Source organism: Saccostrea echinata, unplaced genomic scaffold, assembly GCF_033153115.1.
Source record: "Saccostrea echinata isolate AGI-Se365-2 ecotype Australia unplaced genomic scaffold, CSIRO_AGI_Sech_v1 ptg000001l, whole genome shotgun sequence".
Lineage (NCBI taxonomy): Eukaryota > Metazoa > Mollusca > Bivalvia > Ostreida > Ostreidae > Saccostrea > Saccostrea echinata.
The window spans coordinates 29,686,551-29,706,862 of NW_026889750.1; the positions used below are offsets into that span (position 1 = coordinate 29,686,551).

General features: G+C 32.9%; 1 protein-coding gene across 1 annotated transcript; it reads left to right on the forward strand.

Moving 5' to 3' along the window:
• Positions 1–777: 777 nt before the first annotated feature.
• LOC133196631 (protocadherin-like wing polarity protein stan) lies at positions 778–18,388 on the forward strand. Its single transcript, XM_061332499.1, has 18 exons — positions 778–835; positions 1,621–1,788; positions 7,793–7,871; positions 8,091–8,260; positions 8,761–8,925; positions 10,398–10,519; positions 10,755–10,932; positions 11,042–11,203; positions 11,345–11,482; positions 12,301–12,423; positions 12,602–12,787; positions 15,497–15,699; positions 15,989–16,115; positions 16,214–16,648; positions 17,281–17,500; positions 17,573–17,604; positions 17,735–17,807; positions 18,335–18,388. Exons 1-18 carry the CDS (start codon positions 778–780, stop codon positions 18,348–18,350), a joined length of 2,655 nt encoding a protein of 884 aa, XP_061188483.1. The 3' UTR covers positions 18,351–18,388.
• Positions 18,389–20,312: the final 1,924 nt, after the last annotated feature.

A 20,312-nucleotide genomic window follows, 5' to 3' on the forward strand; every position in this document is an offset into this window, starting at 1 on the left:
ACAACACTGTGCATGTTTTTGGCGATGTTCCGTCCGCGTTGTAGTTAGATAACTTCCACCAAATCGTTTTGATGTATTTATGACGCATACTTAATATCTTCTACAATTTAACTCTTTTTGAGAAAGATACGTGTTGAAATTGATCCAATCAAACAGTGACAGGACATAATATTTTTTACATCACCTATTTTAATTTAGGTTTGTTGTTAACAATACACCCCAAGAATTGATTTTTATTTGAAGGAAAAAAAATCTTCGCAGGGTTCTTTTGATTTATTTTTTTCTTCAAAGGCGCATTTATCTCTTCAACACGTGGTCCGTATGATTTTTAAATCCGTGCAACTGAACACGGACATAACCGATATTCAACATCATTTCACCTCTATGCCCATATAGCATAATGATAAAAATGGTATCTAAAGCCAATCTGAATGCCCAAGTAAATGAAATAATCCGACTCTACTGGAAAATTCAGTGCGAGTTCGTTCACTAAATCTTAATCACAACAGAAGTAAAACAGGATAAAAATGTTGCAGAAATGTTTCATAATTTTGATCCTTTTTGCATTAAAATTTAACCTAATTGAGGGTAAGTGTGTTTAGTCTTAGGAAATACTTAATAATTACAAAAAGCTGTGATCTTAAAAGCTTAAAAAAATATAACCAACAACTTTCCAGCTACTACTAGCAATAATAAAAAGGATAGATCAGGATATACAGGAACATTTCTTCCGGCAATAATTTTTTTTTTTCTTTTACAGGAATTGCCTGTACTGGTATGACAACTTTAGGAGCGGATCCAGTTTATAACAACGAGACTTTGGATAACAACACGGGTAAGTGTACCCCCCCCTAAAAAAAAAACTTCTTTATAAAAATGTACGGTACCACTCGCTTCCAGTTCAGTTCACGAAAAAGAATCCTTACTGATGAGGGAGAATTTGAAATTCTTCAGCCATTTATTTTTAATTACAATCGTTGTTATAAGATATATACTTTTCAGGGTTTTCCGATTGTAGGGAAATTAAATCCCCAAACTGATTTAAGGCATAAAATTTTAACAGAGACATCTGTTGAAGATTTACCCATGGTTTTCAATGGTAGTATATAATGCATGAAATTCTTTCAAAATGTTAATCGTCCTACAGATATGGTTCAATTTCAATAAAATTTGGAACACAGGTATAGTAACCTTAGGTAGAAAATTCTGTGTTCCGGTTTTAGATTTTGCTTACAAAAGATATTCCTCCAACAATTATGGTCTGATTTGAATAAAACATGGTACATAAGAATTAGGAAACTATTACAAAATTCATAGATTCTGTATTTTTTAGGCTGTAAAATTCGTTTAAAGATGCTACTTCTGCACAGTTAATAAAATAGTGCAAGTTTAGTACACATCAAGATGTACAATTCTGTAAATGTTAAGCTAATAAAAGGTATATTCCAAGTTCTGTCGCAACTTCTTTTAGTACAAACTGATAGAACTATAGAGTCTCATCAGAGAATCTTGGGTTTCACTCCTCTGACCTAAGCTAAATGCCTGGGTAAGAGGCACCTCTTCAGGTACATAATTAATGACGAAATTCACCATTACATTCACTTTTATTTTCTTCTTCAGGTACTGGCTATTTAATGACAGATTCGTCCTTCACCGTTGGCTGCTGTGGAGTACTGGTCAATTGGAAGGTCTTTATTCAGAGTCGGGGATCAATCAACCTACAAATATGGCGTCCAGAGGGTTCAAAGTATAAATTGATTGGGGAAAATATCTACTCATTTGACTCTCGTAAGTAAAGCTCTCTCTCTCTCTCTCTCCATTAGGAGTGTCAAAATTGTGAATAACTCTATGAAAGTACATTCGAATATATTCAAATATTCGGTATATCGTACTATGTTTTTTTTTTAAACCCCAGGTATATATTAAGCGTTTTGCGTTGGTATTTGGGAATAAAATGTCATGTAGAGTTTTGAAAGTCAGTACAATAAAGTATTTTTAATATTTTTCAGAATATTTTATAGAAATACGAGTGTTGTTCAACAAGTTCGTGGACAACAACTTTTAACATTTTCATCAAACTGAATGGTCCTAGATGTACTAATTATATATATATATATATATATATATATATATATATATATATATATATATATATATATATATATATATATATATATATATATATATTTGTGAAGAAATTTAAATCCGAATGGTTTGGGTTTAATTGTTTGAACTTAATCATTTTGTAAACATAGCGGTCTTTAAAGGTCGCAGGTAGTGCGCGTCATGCGCACTACCAGGCTTAAAAAGCTATAAACTTATAAATAAAGTTTTTGGATTAAAGATATACACGCTATATAAACGCGATTTTTTTACGTGAAACAAAATGATTAAATGATTTGAGAAACATGATGTGTAATAGAAAATAATTACTTTCCACAAAGTTTTACTAAATAAGTCGTTGTAATTACAAAACAATTAAACAAGATCTGCAATTAAGAATTCAGCCTAATAATGAATATTGATGAAGGAAGTGCGTAAACAGTATATAGACACGCATGTCCGCGGGAAATCATAGACAACGAGATACGTTGCACTTTGACTACGATTTTGAATAAAAGTTAATATCTGTCATTACAGAGTAGATGGTTAATACTGGTTGTTTTCAAAGATAAGTATCTTTAAGCATAAAACGTATGCCATCCATGTCAAAAGTTATTTTGTATACCAAACGGCCTACCTCGTTTTCTTGACGCCATTTTTGTTTATCAATCTCAAAGTAGTGACGGTGTCACATGATGCATGAATTTAAATAGAGGCATTACTTTCCTAGTAGGATAATAAATAATTATAATTTGAGATCTTTATAATGCGTTCATTTTCAGTTGTGTAATTTACAATATTTTCGTAACTTTATTTGGTGAACAAAATAAATAAATTTCCAACTTTATTTTTAACTTACGCAAATTATAGCGTGTATATCTTTAAGATATTTAATTATCTTTCATAAGCAAGTCCAATTAAGTCAAATTATACGCAAATAAAGCGGCTATAGTCATTTTCTGATAGCTTTAGTATAAATTATTGGACAGATAGTGAAATTATTAAGAAAAAACCCACAATAATATCTTTCTAAAATTAACAAAAAAAGCGACGTTGGCAATCCGAATGGAGCAGCGTCCAATGCCTGAAATGACGTCAGAGACAAAAAACAAAAAAAATATTCCAACAACTGGAAATTATTGAAATATATTTAGTTCCTTGATTTTGGAGACACTTTACGAAAGGGAAAATCACTGTTATTTGATGTAAAAAGGGTAACAACTACTTATGACGTTGTTATAAATCTAGCGCAACGTCGAATTTGGGGGTGCAGCCTGTGTAGACGAAGTGTTTAACTATAGTATATTGATATGACGCTAGTAAATTATCATGTATTGTTTTGAATTTTAAAAATGTATTCAATTATGGTGTATACATATATAAATTTATTTTATCGTATATATATATATATATATATATATATATATATATATATATATATATATATATATATATATATATATATATATATATATATATATATTATCGTACACGCTTGACAGTGTGACATGATGTGAAGTGATTCTTAAGAAAACTATTGTGTTTGACTACGAACTTCATGAACAACCCTCGTATATTGACTGCAAGTGTAAAAGTCAAAACAATTCAAAAATATCAATTGATTGTCTTACCAAAGGCTAAAATGATAACTCAGGTACATAATTGTGCTAGATTGATATTGCATATAAAGACTAAAAAAAATATTTAAACTAAACTGTGAAGAAAATACAATGTATAAAGCGATATTACGCAAGGTTGTAGGATGAAATAAAATGGAAATGTATCAATATTTGACAGGAGAAAAACGCACCCGTCTCTCAAACGCATTTAATGTAAACATGTCATTCATGAACGAATTGTTAATTTACGTTTATGACAGAAAGAATGAAAACTAAACAGGACCATTTTTTGATTATGTCAGCAAAGAAGTTGTATAAATGAAGATTTAAAAAATATATTATAAATAACAAAATTAAATTAATCATTAAAACAAATGTAAAGTTTGAAGATAACGAACACTGATCAATCTCATCAATCCAGTAAAGAATAAAAATCGTGAACAGGGAAAAAACACGGACCTCCGGAAACACCAAGGATGGGATCAGGTGCCTAGGAGGAGTAAGCATCCGCTGCCTATGTATTGATCAGGCAGATCAAAACGAGGAATATTGGAAATATAATGGAATATGGAGATAACGAACAGTATTCAAGCTCATAGTCCATTCAAACAATACAAATCGGGAGCAAACACGGACCTCCAAAAATGGAATGAAGAGAAGTTGATCGTGAACATTACGAACAATGATAAACTTTTTAACACTTTTAAAACAGGTTATTTTACTAAAAGGCACCCAAGAGGCACGAAAGTGTATGTCTATATTTTACATATAAAATGAGAAAAAAAAATCACACGGCACCTTACGCACGTGGATAAAGGAATATTTCCCAGTTGATTCGATATGCAAGAGCATATTCTACGTGCAAACATTTTCTAAAACGAGACAGGCAACAAATGAGTTGATGATGTTTGTTTGTTTGTTTGTATGTTGTTTAACGTCCCTCTCGAGAATTTTTCACTCATATGGAGACGCCACCACTTGCCGGTGGAGAGCTGCAAATTTTGTCCTATACTCGGCACTTACGGCCATTGAGCAGTGAGGGATCTTTTTCGTGCCAGCACCTACTGGGACACAGGACCTCGGTTTATACGGTCTCATCCGAAGGACCGGTCTCCACGTCCCACAGTGGGATTCGAACCCGCGACGTAAGGATCAACTCCTTACGCCGCGACTCTAGAGCGAACGCCTCACATTTCATTTTGAAAGGAAGTTGATTTTAAAATATGCATATTTATTAATTAAAATCATTAATAATGCTTTAACATGAGCATTAAACTTTACACAATTTTGGTATACCATCGAGTTTATTTTTATCAATGCTACTAAACTCACACACAAATTTCAATATTATATAAACGGCTGAGTAGAAATTTGTTTATCTCATAATCAAAACGGAAAAAAACCCATACAAACAAGATACATGTAATATGTTTCTAATTCTTTTCTGTCACACGTCACAAATTCACTTTGATCAAAAAATGCTTATAAAACTCTACCAGATTTAATTGGCAACCCATGTTTACAACATCTTAAATTTATATAAATAATAAATTTGTAAAAACCAGGACGCGCAATTCAATTTATTGATTTAACGATGGTACAAACATACATACACTGTACATGTACACGTAGCAATAAAAACATACCAAATATACACACGATTACATTTTATTACTTCAACAAGGTATCAAAACATTCTTCCTCATTTCAAAGTGCTCTCTCAAAAATTGAACATTTTTTATGGTACACCTGTTACTAGTGGGATTAACGATGTTGTTAATAGGGTTACTTTTCATAGATGTTTGTGTATTAAAACATCCTTATACATTATTCTACATGTACCTTGAACACGGACGGTACATTACAGAATTTTTCAATTACTATAAACACTAAACAAGTATGACCAAAAAGTTTTTTTCTTCGATTTGGAGGCCTAGAGTGTCTGCCAGTTTCAAAAGAGTTATAAGAACTTATTTTATTTTGGTGAATCGTGATCTATCACTTCTTTTATTATTGTCTTAGAGTACTTTGTAAAATATACTCATCAAAATCAATCATTCTGCTTCTTCAAAATGTTAATTAACCAGAATCTGTACGTCATAGAGATAGTTTTTATGTTAAGTTTTTACTGTGCTTACATAATATTCTTAAAATTTTCTTTCTTGAAAACTTTATACGACCTCAGACAATCTTTGTTTTATTTCTGTCTTTTAAAGTATAAAACTTCTTTTTCCATGAAACTCCGAAGGGCTAGTTTTTATCTTCTTTTTATGCAGACACTAAGAGCTGATAATTACAATCATTACTGACTTCACTCTCTTATAAACTATGATGACATTTCAACATACATCCATAGCAGTTCATACAAAACAGTAAGATTTTGTGATTGTATACACCAAGTATATCTTCAAACTTTGATTTGGAACTTTTTTAAATGGAAAACTCGGAAGATATCAAATCCATTTGTAGTGAGTGATTCATGTTTTAGAAATAAGTAATAATAGGAACTAACATTGGATTTTATATTTTTAACACCTCTAATCTGCTGAAAACTTTATGTTACTGGAAGATCACATTTTATGGCAAAATATTTTTCTCCGTTAGTAAATTTTCATGTCTTGTGATTGGTCATCTACAAAATTACTATGTTAAAAATTATTCTGATTCAACATACAAGTAATCTGAAGTTGATATCAAAATGTTGATGGAGTTCCTCATTGACAATATCAATGTAGTCTTTGGAGACCAGGTCTTCCAACAATCTGTTGGAATTTGATGGACACTGATTGTTCTCCTTTGTTAGCCATCCTGTTTTTTTTATTCTTATGAAGCAGAATTTATTCAAAAACGTCTTCATGAGAAAAAACCACTTGCTGTGGCCTTCAACTCGACATTTAGATATATCGACGACGACAACGACAATTAACAATAGTTACTTTCATTGATATGTCGACTCGATGTACTAGTATCCAAGTGAACTTGAAATAATAAAAGATACTACAGAGTCTGCCACATATGCTTCATATTTGGATGTTTTATCGACTTAAACGATTATGTCCAACTAATAACTAAACTTTATGGAAAACAGAATGACTTCAGTTTTTCCATCATCAACTTTATACGTATTGTCTTTTATTAATTTTCAATCTAAAGTTGAAAATGATCATTTTCAACTTTAGATTGAAAATTAATAAAAGACAGGTTTACAACAATCTGTAAAGGAAGAAGATTTTTAGCCTTTTGATTCATACATTTCAACCATTTTTTTTCAAATCAGACTGTTATTGATTGCGTTGTAACCCATTTCTAAAATCTGTTTATTCTTTAGATAACATCCATTGACATTCCAAATAATTAAATAATATTAAGTTATACGATAAATATTATAGTATTTTTCAATATATGAATGATTTATTTTCTTTATCGAAAAATTAAACAGAAAAAGAAAACAAGAAGAACACATAGTTAGCAGTAGTTTTTTAAGTATAAATGCAGCAGTGGGTGCAAAATAACGTGGAATCTTAAATTTCACAGTTCAAGTCAGTGAGGTTGCTGAAATTATCCAACTTAAAACTATACACGCACTTTTTTCAACGGGGCCAAAATTCCACGAAATCATCATTTCTGTTCAATCTGCGGGTAGAAAATTAACTGGATATCTTAGATTGCAACTATATGCCTTAAATATACTTATTTTACACTGGGACAAATTTCTGCGGAAAATTTGTGACCGCGTACATAGCGTAAATAAGTTACACGTGGAAAAAAAGTATATTTATAGTATGCCATAATGTCTAAACAGTTTTAAAGCTTCTATTAGACGCAAAGTTGTCTAGTATTGTTCTACCTCATATCGTTTAAGTTTTTAGGGAGCCATGATCGGCTCTTTGTAGAATGCTACCATTCTGAGATTGGGATATATAATTGGCAGCATCCCGCCCCTCCCAATGAAAGTCGACCCCCCATTAGATGTTAGCCATTGTTAGGAATTATTGCGAAAGAATTGGATAGACGTATTTAATAAATTATTGCCCCTTTATAATGAAGCAACAAATGATTCTTTTCTAAAGCAAGTCAGCTGATCGTTCAAAGTCTTGACATCCCCCAAGCACAGCAAGTTGTGGTAAAACAAAATGACGTCATCGGATGGTGAGTACATGCAACTTCAGTACATCCATCAGAAGTTTATAACATAGAGTGTAATGAAATATAGAATATATTGCCTGTGCAAATTAAAATATATGTCGAAGCATTGTTTGAATATTGTGACCATTATGAATATCCTATAAAATTAATAGCCCTTAATTGAAATTTTCATTATAGAATATGACGTATCTCTTTAAACTTTTCATCTTTGTCACGATATAGGTACAGTTCATCTAGTGACATGGTTCCATATAAATCGGGAGCGGGATCCGCCAGTGGTAATTATTTGCAGTTGTTTACCACGCCTCCTACCGTGGGGACATCTTATGAATGGAGTACAGCGAATTTCTTCAGCCAACGTTCATACGCTGTTCAATCCACGATAGATGCAAGTAAGATTTAAGACTTGTGTTACATCTTAAACGGTGATCAACTGTCTCATTATCCAATGTACATGCATCAAATCCTATTTTTGTGAACTAAACGTTTTTTTCTTCTCATGCATGATTGAGATTTTTTTAATCACCCATTGTCATTTCACTAAAGAGCTGTTTTGCTTAACTAAAGTTACAATCGACGCAAAACGTGTTCATAAAGAAGACTGGCTTGAAATATAACGCAGAGAATTTTGGGGAATGTATGTTTTAATAGCCCAAACAAAGTAATCTTGTCGGGCAGAATAAAATGAACTTTGAATCCGGTTACTGAAAAAAATGTATGTAGACTTGTGCAAACTTGATCAATAGTGCCATGGAGAGCCTCCGGAGCGTATACAAATACCTTTAATGAAACAATTCAACAGATTAGTGAAAACAAAATTGTCTTTGGTACATGTACGTAAAGTAACCATTTATTTATTTGAAAAATAAAATGTAGAGTTACTTTTTTTCAGATGTCGCACCAACATTCAAAAACCTTCCAGCAACCAAGACGTTCCAAGACAAAACTCCCGCCACAACAGTAATGATAGTGACTGTAACAGACGATAATTCAGGAGATGTGGCGACGCTGTCCGTCAGCCTGAAAACGCACACCGATAAATTCGAGGTGTCCTCTAGTACGTAAGAATTAATCCAATCAACAAAATCAAGCTCATACACTGATGGTAATACCTATTTTATCAACACTTTCTAAAGAAAGTTTGGTGTATTGTTGTTGTCCTGATCCGTCAGTCTGCCTTTCACTCCTTGTTCTTCCTCAAACTCCTTTTACATTTTAAGCAGTAACCAATTTATCTTTTGAATTTAGTAAGTGATCTCCTGTATATGTGAGATAAGGTTAGGGAGTTTTCAATTTCATTATGGGGCCAATTGATGTTGAAAAACTACGTTTTTCTACAAAACCGTTTTTCTAAGATCAACGCAGTAGCCAAATCATCTTTTGGAATTTGATTAGTGATATCCTGTAGATGTCCAAAAAGATTTTGGAATTTTTATTTTAATCTTGGCGCCACATTTTGGTAAAAAAGACGTTTTTTCTACAAAAACCATTTTAAAAGAACTCTTGTTACATTTTACTCAGCCAAACCATCTTTTGAAATATGATTTATGGTATTCTACAGATGTACAATAAGGTTTCGGAGTTTTCATTTTTATCCTAGGAGCCATCTTTTCGTCGAAAAAAAGGTTTTAGTTCTACAAAAAAACCATGTAACAAGAACTTTTAAATCTTACTCAGTAGCCAAATCATTTTTGGTATATCTGGAATTGTTGATGTGCAGTAAGGTTTGGAAAATTTTCGAATTCATGGTCCAATTTTCGGTCGGATAAAGGCGTAGTTCTGCAAAAACCATCTTCCAAGAACTCCTCTGACATTTTTTGCAGTAGCTAGATCATCTCTTGGAACGTAATTGGTGGTGCAATAAGGTGATGGAATTTTCGAATTCATTCTGGGGGGTAGTTGGGGATAGCTAAAAGTCATTTTTTTTCTACATTTCTAAACATAATTAAATTTAATTAAACTGGTAATGAATTAACGATATGAAAATACTAACAAGAAAGGCCCATGAGCCACATGCTCACATGATCATTTTATGCTAAATTTTATATACACCTATATATTTCTGTAAATTATGGAACGAATATTGTGGCTTCTTTACTAATTATCCAAGTACAAGAGAATACATTTAGAGGCTAATACGTGCTGGTATTTTTGTCTTCTTACATCTAGTTCAAAATATTTTAGCCTTGTTTTTGATAAAATTTTAAAGCTTTCTGTTAAATGTGAACAGTTTACATAATTTCTGAAGTGAAAACACAGTAGCTCTATTATGTATTCAATTCAGATATGTGCCAAAAGGAAAAAAATATTAATGACAGTATAAATGTTTGGGTAAAATCTTGGCTTAAGAACAGGGTTAAAGTTATAATTCAGGACAAAAGTGAAAGATATGAATAGATTAACGGTTAGAAATAGAGTTAGGCTCGAAATGAGGGTTGTGGGAAAGTTATGATTTAACCGCAACCCTGGGTAATAATACAACCTAGCAATGTTTACTGGTATGTCCTTGGAAGTTCAATTGTTCCACAGACTCGGTAGCGCCAAAAGCTGGATGGACCTGGTCAGTGGGAACCTTCGACGCTAGTGTTGTTGTTACCGATCAGTGTGGGAATTCTGGGACAGAAACGTTAACAATCGTCATAGAAAACACGGTACAGTATGCTGAAGGGCCGAAAAAGCATTCAATCAGAAGTGAATCTAATCAAAGGTCATCCAGAGTATAAAGAGTGCATGATAATTAGAAAAGCATTGTATTTAAAACTTCGAAATCAAGATAGGAAATTAACTTGATTAAGTAATAATTTTACTGTGTTCATGCTGTTAGTTTGCTTTTCATTTGAAAATGTGAGTAAGAGGTTCAAGATTTGATTTTGATAAATTAACCAGGCACCGGATATCTCTTACCTTCCATCGGCTTCAGAGTTGTCTGAGGTCGTGACGTCAGAGACTAAGCTCGGAGATCTCTCTGTTACTGATGTACAAACCTATACATGCTCTATATATGAAGTTACTCCATCTTCCGGAAGCGCGAAATTTATTCTCAAGCAGGCATCAGGATCGTCGGGTAACTACCCAGAACTTGTGTTCTATAAATAATTCTTGATATGACTAACTTGTGAACCCTTAGTATAACAATATTTATAGAGTATGATTTAACTCAGCTCTGTTTGTAGTGTATTCGATTTACTCTGCGGAAAACCCAAACTTCGTATACTCCATGGTGTCCCAGTATAAGGTCAACGTTACGTGTACCGATGTATACAGTTTGACGTCATGGGGAGAATACACTGTTAATATTCTACCAAATAAGCCACCAGTACTCGGCACATTACCAGGTACTTTCCGGTTTCCAAAATGAATATATCCCTTATAAGTCAACGTATTTAAAACATTTTTATAGCCTAGAATGAATCATACTTTGAAGTCGTTTGTTAGAACTTTCATTGTATTTACATTAATATTATTTGACGTTTTAGCAACACAAGCTGTATCAGCAAAAACCACAACGATTGGAACAGAGATCTTCAGCGCTCTAGCAACTGATACCGATTCAAGCCAGATCTTCTACAACAAAACCTGTTCACCAAATCCGTGTCCATTTGAGATATTTGGAGGTAAGTAAACAGATATTGATCATGTGGTAAAGTGTAAATATTTGAAAAGTGTATATAGTTTTAGTATTTTAGGATTTTGTGTTTATTTGACATGTTTAGTATTATTATCTACAAAATAATTGTGACATTATTACTTACAGGAAATTTATTTAATTTAACTTAGTTATATTTCAGCAGTTTATTATTTATTTAAGGTATATTATACTTTAGAAGATATAATTATTTAGGAATTACTTAAGTATTAATAAATATAAGTTCCCCTTATTGTAATAAACTTTGAGAGGTCAGTGACCTATGAAATAACCCATCAGTGAGATTTCATTGGTCGAGGTTTTTGGAGGGAAATCTTTTTGTGGGCAGTGTATTTTTGGTTGGAACTGGTCATACCAGTCTTTGTGTTCAAACTGACAGGATGTCTTGATGTTCCTGATTTCATACGATTTGGGGTGTAGCAGTTTATTTTCTTTGATTGTTCAATTCCAGAATATCAGGACTGTCACAGCTACATGATTGTATAACTTTCCATATGTACATCCAGACCTTTTGACCATATTAAAGGGTCTACTATAGTATACTACTCTACTCTATTGTTACCATGGTTACTATTATTTAATAAAATACAACAATGAAGCAAGGACCAACTTTGTTTTTATTCAACGAACCCTATTACAATCACAATACACGTACAAACTTATCTGATCATGCTTTTTCAATATCTGATGCTATAGAATAAAACCAATTTAATTTCCATACATATTCTTAATTTTCAATGTTTTTAAAGAATACCATGTAAACGATATACAGAATCCTACTTTTAGATGGAAAGATTAAAGCTACTGAAGACCTTATGCTACACAAAGTTCCAACTTACGATATGCATATTTATGCTTACGATGGACGCACCCTTGTTGGACCAGGAACTCTCACCATCAATATAAATGGTAGGTTTATAATGCGATGTCAAATACATGTACATATTAATTAATTGTGCAATAGGTTTCGGAATCTTTATTTTTATCACACGGATTTACTTTTGATGAAGTATGGTTTATTATGGAAATTTTTGCTATGGTAACTTCATTAAGTATGGAGAATATACTTCTTTTTTCTGTATATCAGATATTAACCACGTCCCTGTTATCAGCAACATACCCACGTCCACAGTTACTGTTCCTGAGAATACGGCCGTGGGGACAGAGGTATTTACAGTACAAGTGACGGACCAGGACCCAGGAGACACCCATACATACACTGTTACCTACAGTCCGGCGGAGGGAGGGTTATACTTAACTATGGATGCTAACAGTATGATGTAGTGAATTAAAATTTCTTTCGAAATAGAAAAGTTCTATATGAAGACATTCAAATATGATTAGAAAGAAGATAATAGACAAGAATAGATATATATATATATATATATATATATATATATATATATATATATATATATATATATATATATATATATAAGAGGAGAGCAATTTGTAACCGGTTAACCGGTTACTCGATTGGAACGATGGTAATCGGTTAGAAAATTGGTTATAAAATCCTTAATCGGTTAGTCGGAAAAAATAAAATACGTGTAAATTTCCTTAAAACTCGATTAACTATCTCAAAAAAACCTCTGAATATTGATGTTATGACGTTTTCACATTTGATTCGGCTGATTTGGAGGTAGATAATAAAGACTCTCAAGTTTGAAATCGTTGGGGTAATTGGTCATTTTGCGAAGTGTTTGCTGTGTAAACACTATGTCGTTACCCAGCCTGTCCTAAATTTCTTTAATGATATTAATTAAATCTTTGTTGAGTTCTGTTAAATGATTTGAATGATTGCAATGTGTATCTTACCCCGTCTATCCTTCGCAGTTATCTGTCAAATTATATTTTTAAACACACATTGTAAATTATGTGACAGTTCATATAGCGTATTAACCAAGCATTAACATTAATATTACTAACGTCTTTTACAGTTTTCTTGTGTATATAACTATAGTTAACTTAAAAAAGAAAATACCAGGAAAATATGTTTTTCGATACGATTAACCGATTAATCGGTCAGAACGACTTGCGGTTAACCGATTAGTAATTCTGTATTCGATTGCCACCCCTAATATATATATAATATATATAACCTTTGTTTTTCTCAGATTTCTACAAAATACAATTTTTTACGGATTTAAAATCGCTTACTTATTGTCAAAATTGTCTATAGTTTTAATGTTTTCAAGAACCAGAACTTTGACTGAAAAAAGAGAATTTCGAGAATGAATTATTTTTGTCTATCGAAATATACATAAAAAAGCCCGGATGTTATTTCGAATAACTCTCCTCATAAAATAGACGAAGTGAAAGTAGTAACGTTATTTTTTCGACCTGGCTGAGGGCCATAAAACTTAGACGAGCTCATTTTGTATCCAAGTTCCACTTTTTCCAAAAGGAATTATTAGTGGAAAAGTGAGACTGAGATCAAGAGTGAGGTCATCTAAGTTTTATGGCCCCGGGGCCTGAAGAAACACTTACCTTAGTTTTTCATTTGTGCTACTTTCTGCATAGCATAACTCAATACCGATTTGATTGTTAACGGTAATGTATCCTTTCAGCTCCATGTTTTGTTGAAACACATTTTCATTTGACTTTCTATTGGAATTATGATAAATCTATAAAAGAAATTAATAAACGTTTGATTCTTGGCATGATCATATGTCTCAAACATAATTATTGGTTGATTGTATAAGGTTTGATTAGAAAAAAAAATTGAAAAAGTTAGTGATTTGGAGGCGGCAATGAAGGAAGAAGGTTTTTTTTTTCTAATCTGTAGTAAACCATAATTTACTAAAACAATTTCCTTATTTTTCTCAAATTAACTCTTTTTTAGCTCACCTGAGCTGAAAGCTCAAGTGAGCTTTTCTGATCATCCGTTGTCCGTCGTCTGTACGTCCGTCTGTAAACTTTTCACATTTTCAACTTCTACTCAAGAACCACTGGGCCAATTTTAACCAAACTTGGTACAAAGCATCCTTGCGTGAAGGGGAGTATAAATTTTAGAATGAAGGGCCAAGTCTCCTTCAAAGGGGAGATAATCAAGAAAATACAAAAATTGGGTGGGGTCATTAAAAAATCTTCTTCTCAAGAACCACAGGACCAGAAAAGCTGAAACTTATGTGGAAGCATTCTGGGGTAGTGTAAAATCTAAATTGTTCAAATCATGACCCCCGGGGGCAGGGCGGGGCCACAATAGGGAATCCAAGTTTTACATTGAAATATATAGTAAAAATCTTTAAAAATCTTCTTCTCAAGAACCACTGGGCCAGAAAAGCTGAAACTTACGTGGAAGCATTCTGGGGTAGTGTAGATTCTAAATTGTTCAAATCATGACCCCCGGAGTAGGGGAGGGGGGACAATAGGGAATCCAAATTTTACATTGAAATATGTAGTAAAAATCTTTAAAAATCTTCTTCTCAAGAACCACTGGGCCAGAAAAGCTGAAACTAATGTGGAAGCATTCTGGGGTAGTGCAGATTTTAAATTATTCAAATCATGACCCCTGGGGGTAGGGCGGGGCCACAATAGGGAATCCAATTTTTTACTTTGAAATATGCAGAAAATATCTTTAAAAATCTTCTTCTTAAGAACCACTGGGCCAGAAAGACTGAAACTTATGTGGAAGCATCCTGGGGTAGTGTAGATTCTAAATTATTCAAAACATGACCCCTGGGGGTAAGGATGGGCCACAATTAATACTACAAAAGGGGGGGAGAAATCAAGTGAAAAACAGCAAGGCCACAGTTACTCAGGTGAGCGTTGTGGCCCATCGGCCTCTTGTTTTAATCTGGATCAGCTTAATGAATGTGAATGTGTTCACCTTCTCCTGTACTTATTCAAGGAAGAGATCAGACTTCCCACAATCTCATTGCCTATGGTGACCATGGCGTCTCTTTGTCTCATAAAATATCACTCATTTGGCCATCAATATCATTACAATGTGGTCGGTATTTTTTTTTTCCTTTTGAAGCTGGTGTAATTTCTGTGAAAGACGGTATTGACTATGAAAGTCTTCGAACAATTAATAAACTTACATATGACGTCACAATAATTGCAAATGACGGTAGAGAAAGTTCAACCTCGCAACAGATGACGATAATCATTACCGATGTAAATGAACAACAGACGGGATTTGTTAAGTCGCTATACACCATAGAAACAGGAGAAGGAAAGGTAGGTTTTATTTTATGTACCATTTATGAGAAATAAACAATATAACTTATGGGTAACACTCGAGAATCGTATGTATTCCATGCAATTAGGAATAAGTATCGTTATTTTGTTATATAATTTTTAACTTTTTTTTTTTTTTGATTTTAAACATGAAAAAAAAGAAACTTCTCAAACCATAAGAAGATGTTTACAGTTCATAGTGACATGACTACAGTCTGACTGACTCTCCAAATTAAATTTAAAAACTTTTGTTTTAAAAAGTACCATAAATGATAATATTATGCTTCAGTCAGGAAATATGTTGACCAATCCATTTACCGGTACACAAGTTCTAGATCCTGATTTTAATGAAGTTCAAACCTTTACCATGGACTGTGGTGCCAACCAAGGAAAATTCAGTATGGATCCAAATACAGGTGCTTGTTGTGAAATAAAGTCCCTTATCATTTTATTCTTTAAAAAAAAATTAGTCCTTGATACAGTTACAATGTTGAAATTTAATCATTTAAATAAGGTTCCATAACCCAGTCTGTAGAATACGATCTAGATTCTGCTGGGAAGGAACAGGAAGTGGTGACATGCACAGTCACAGCGACGGACAAAGGTGGACATACTGTAACAACTCAATTGTCAATCACAATAAACGAGATAAATGACAACGCACCTGTTCTTGACAAAGGGAGCTACTCTTTCTTTGTTTCACAATGCTCATCAGTCGGGTCGTCAGCAGGTCAAGTAACTGCCACTGACAAGGACGTTAAACAGGAACATAAGGACGTGACCTTTACTCTTACTTCAGGAACGGGGTTTTTAGTAGGGAATGACGGTACAATTCACGTTGCACAGGATTTGTGCAATGTACCCGTGGGCACGAAGTATGACTTCACTTTAACTGCAGTTAATGCAGACGGACTACAAGATACTGCTCCAGTTAGCATTGTAATCAGAGGTATTTTCTAAAAGTAGAATGTATTTTTTTAAAGTTACTTTTATGTTTAGAATACATTTGGATTGTGTTAATATTGCACAAGTATTATAAATTGTAAATTATTTTGAAAAAAAAAGATATCGTAGGAAGTAAAACATTTTTGGTATTGAAATTCTTTGCGATTTTCATTCGAATGTCAATCGATTGATTGATTGATTGATTGTATGTTGTTTTACGTCCCATTCGAGAATTTTTCACTCATTTACTTCAACATATACCGGTGGAGGGCTTCAAATTTAGATCTTTACTCAGCACTCAGGGCCATTGAGCAGTGAGGTTTCTTTATTGTGCCAACGCCTACCGTGACTTGGGCCTCGATTTTTAAGGTCTCAGGACCTGCAACTTTCACTTCAAAGTGCCGAGCGCTCGGCGAAGGTACAGTTGCTTCCTATTTTTTGTCGACTTAGGTCAGTCGCGGCCGTGATTCGAACACACGACCTTCCGATCACGGAGCGAGCACTCTACTGACTGAGCTACCGTGATGGCAAAATGTCAATCGAAAGTATAACAAAACACCATCACATGTCAATATATATATCCTTGCCCAGGTGCCTCTATTATATGGCTTCTTTGATTATTTCTGCCCTCTATAGACCCCACTACCACCACTTCCACAACAACAACTACCACCACCACTACGACTGCACCACCTAGCTCTGGAGGATCAAGCATCTCCACAGGCGGATTCTTTGACAACCCAGAGAACCTGGCTTGGTTCATACCTGCTGTACTCCTGGCAGCTTTGATGATGGCTCTATTTATTTACTTCTTGTACAAGTGTTTTCGTCATCCTGGTTTGTTGTCAAGAGTTTGGTAAGTAGCATTTCCTATAAAGTTTAACTATATTTTTTAAATTTTGGCTTTAACAACTTAATTTTTTTACAGCTGCAAGAAGAAAACTTCACCCAGACATAGAGGTACAATGACAGAAAACATGATTTAAGATATTAAGTGAAAAAAGAACGTTTTATTTAAAAGCTCTTGAATTTTCTATTTAATGTGTTAGAGTGCTTTCAAAATGTTACTTAAAATTCTTTATATTTTCAGTGAAAGAGCCGGAAAAGATAAATGGGAAGTACGAGTGGAATGTTTGGTCTCACAGTGACTACACAGACAACAAGTAAGTCTCAATTTTATTGTTCCAAAGCCTGCACGGACAAAAATCAATGATCTTCCGCAGAGATTGCACACATTCACAAAGATATGCTTAGTTTTCTTATGAGCCTCAAAAGCAATCTTAGAGTTATCTTTAACAATGTTATAAATGCAAATACTAGAAAGTAACTGCAATTATTCAATCTTGTCCTTGGGCAATTAAATATTTGTTTACATCAATGGTCAATAAAATAATTATCGATTCTTTGTGTTAAAAAAGTTTTCAAAGGTACTTAATTTATTTTTAAAAAAGGGGTATTACATTAACCCGTTATGCCAAAGAGTAATGGGTGCAACAAATTTCTTGTGGATTTTTCACTAACTTGAGCAACCAGGAAAGTCATGTTTAACTATTTTAGGGAACAGATATACTTTATGTGCGTCACATTTTCCTTTCTTTTGACCTCAGAATCACCATTATTTATGTTACGTAAAGTGTCATTGCGATAAGGATGGTATTTTTTCCTTATTTGTTTTTATTTCAATTTTCAGGATCGAGATGCGTTGAAAATCCTCTTTTGAATCGTCCAGTGCTCTGATAGTAAGGCGATTTCATCGAGTGTTTATACATTTTAAACAAAGACAAAGAGTCTCAATGTAGATATAAAATGAATAGCAAAGATATTTGTATTAATCCCATTGAAATTCTAAGAAACGCTATTTACAAAGCTGTTAGGCTTTTAATGTCGAACAAAGGAATCTGTTGACAACAAATTATGCTTTATATAAGACATTTTTTTCATCATTTTTCAAATACTAGAGTACTGTTTTCAAAATTGTTTTGAAGGAGCTTTGAAATCTCTTTCTCTCTCCTTCCTTCCCTCCCCTCCTCTTGATCGATCGATTTATATCCTATAAAGTGCTTGAAAAGAGGAAATATATTCAGAACTCTCAAGACAACATTTTTACTACTAATATTTGTAATAATGAGAGAAATAAAATCATATGAAACCTTTTGACCAGAAAAAAAGTTGTTTATATCTTCATGAGAAACAAAGTTGTTGGCATAGTATCTTTATTTAATTGTATTAAATTTTTAATGATGAATATTGTGCTGTAACTTACTTACTTACTTAGGCCTGTCGTTCTGTGAGGAACATAGGCCATCGACGACAGTCCTCCAACGAACTCGATTCTGGGCTGCTTTTACTGCATCTTGCCAGGTCATGTCCTGAGTCTGTAAAGCTCTCATAAAAAATCAGTGTTTAAACAAACGCATGTACAAATCTCCGACACTCCTTACATTTTTAAGAAAATAAAAATGTGCTGAAATATGAAATGTCAAGAGTCTCTGTGTTATTTTTAGGTATCTAAATAATTACTTATGTTGTACTATTGACTTCCAGGCATGAGCCATATTTTGACTGACGTTTTTCATACTAATTGATAGGCCTTTATTTACACACTGAATTGTCGACGGAATTTTCCCTTATTTCTCGATCATTACAAGGAACACACGGCGGGTGTGACCGGATGGCAGGGGATAGTCACTCCTCCATGGTACCTGATCCCACCTCTGATGTTTTTAGAGGTCCGCGTATGCTCTGTATTGTCTTAATGGACTTAGAGCTTGAATACTGTTCGTTATCTCCATATTTCTTTTTTTTTTTACTTTGGTAGAAACGTGGAACTGCGATGTGTCTACGTTAACAATATTTTGTATTATAGATATAACATCAGGCACAGGTAAATTTAGACATTAATTACAGTGCAGTGATTTAACTATTTGAATTCTTTCATTATTCTCTCAATTAATAATTAATCTATTATTATTATTATTATTATTATTATTAGAATAATTGATTTGCTTACAAATGATCAAAATTTCAAAATGAAAAAAAATGTTTCTCATATATGGAATATTGTTTAAGAAGTTTTGAATTTTGATACATCATGGAAAAATATTGTGATAGGATTTTATAACAAAAATGAAATGAAATGACATAATCTTTGAATATCAAAATCCGTTATTGCTCGTAAATATTCAAACATAAAATGTATTGTAGATTAGAAAAAAAAACAAACAAACAAACAAGAAAAGTCTCAAGAAATATTTAATTATATAAAGAGTACATGTATATTAAATATTGTTTTCAGAAGTGTGTAAGAAAATTCAACATAAAATATATTCTAATGTTATAAAATGTATCTAAGACAAATTATAATTCATCAACCTATTTTAGAATAAGTGTGCTGTTCTACAATAATTCTCCAGATATTACATATTATTTGTACAATAATATATTTAGATAAAAATACGTTAACATTGTTTCAGCTCTTAAAAAATCAATTGTACTCCGATAGTATATTTAAAACAAATTGGTCTAATTAATTGCATTGCATGTTTTACGTACGGAAGAAATCTAAATAACTGTAAATAGCTTGTGTCTGTTAGTGATTCTCTCTACAGGAATCTAGTTGTTGTTAAAATGTCCTTATTCTCCACAGGCTGCAGTTTTTGGCATATTGA

Excerpts from the sequence above, each read along its gene's own strand:
- LOC133196631 (XM_061332499.1), top strand. The coding sequence starts at position 778 with ATGACAACTTTAGGAGCGGATCCAGTTTATAACAACGAGACTTTGGAT. Across the intron at positions 11,204-11,344 it reads AGTACTCGGCACATTACCAG|CAACACAAGCTGTATCAGCA; the intron begins GTACTTTCCGGT and ends TTGACGTTTTAG. Across the intron at positions 11,483-12,300 it reads TCCATTTGAGATATTTGGAG|ATGGAAAGATTAAAGCTACT; the intron begins GTAAGTAAACAG and ends TCCTACTTTTAG.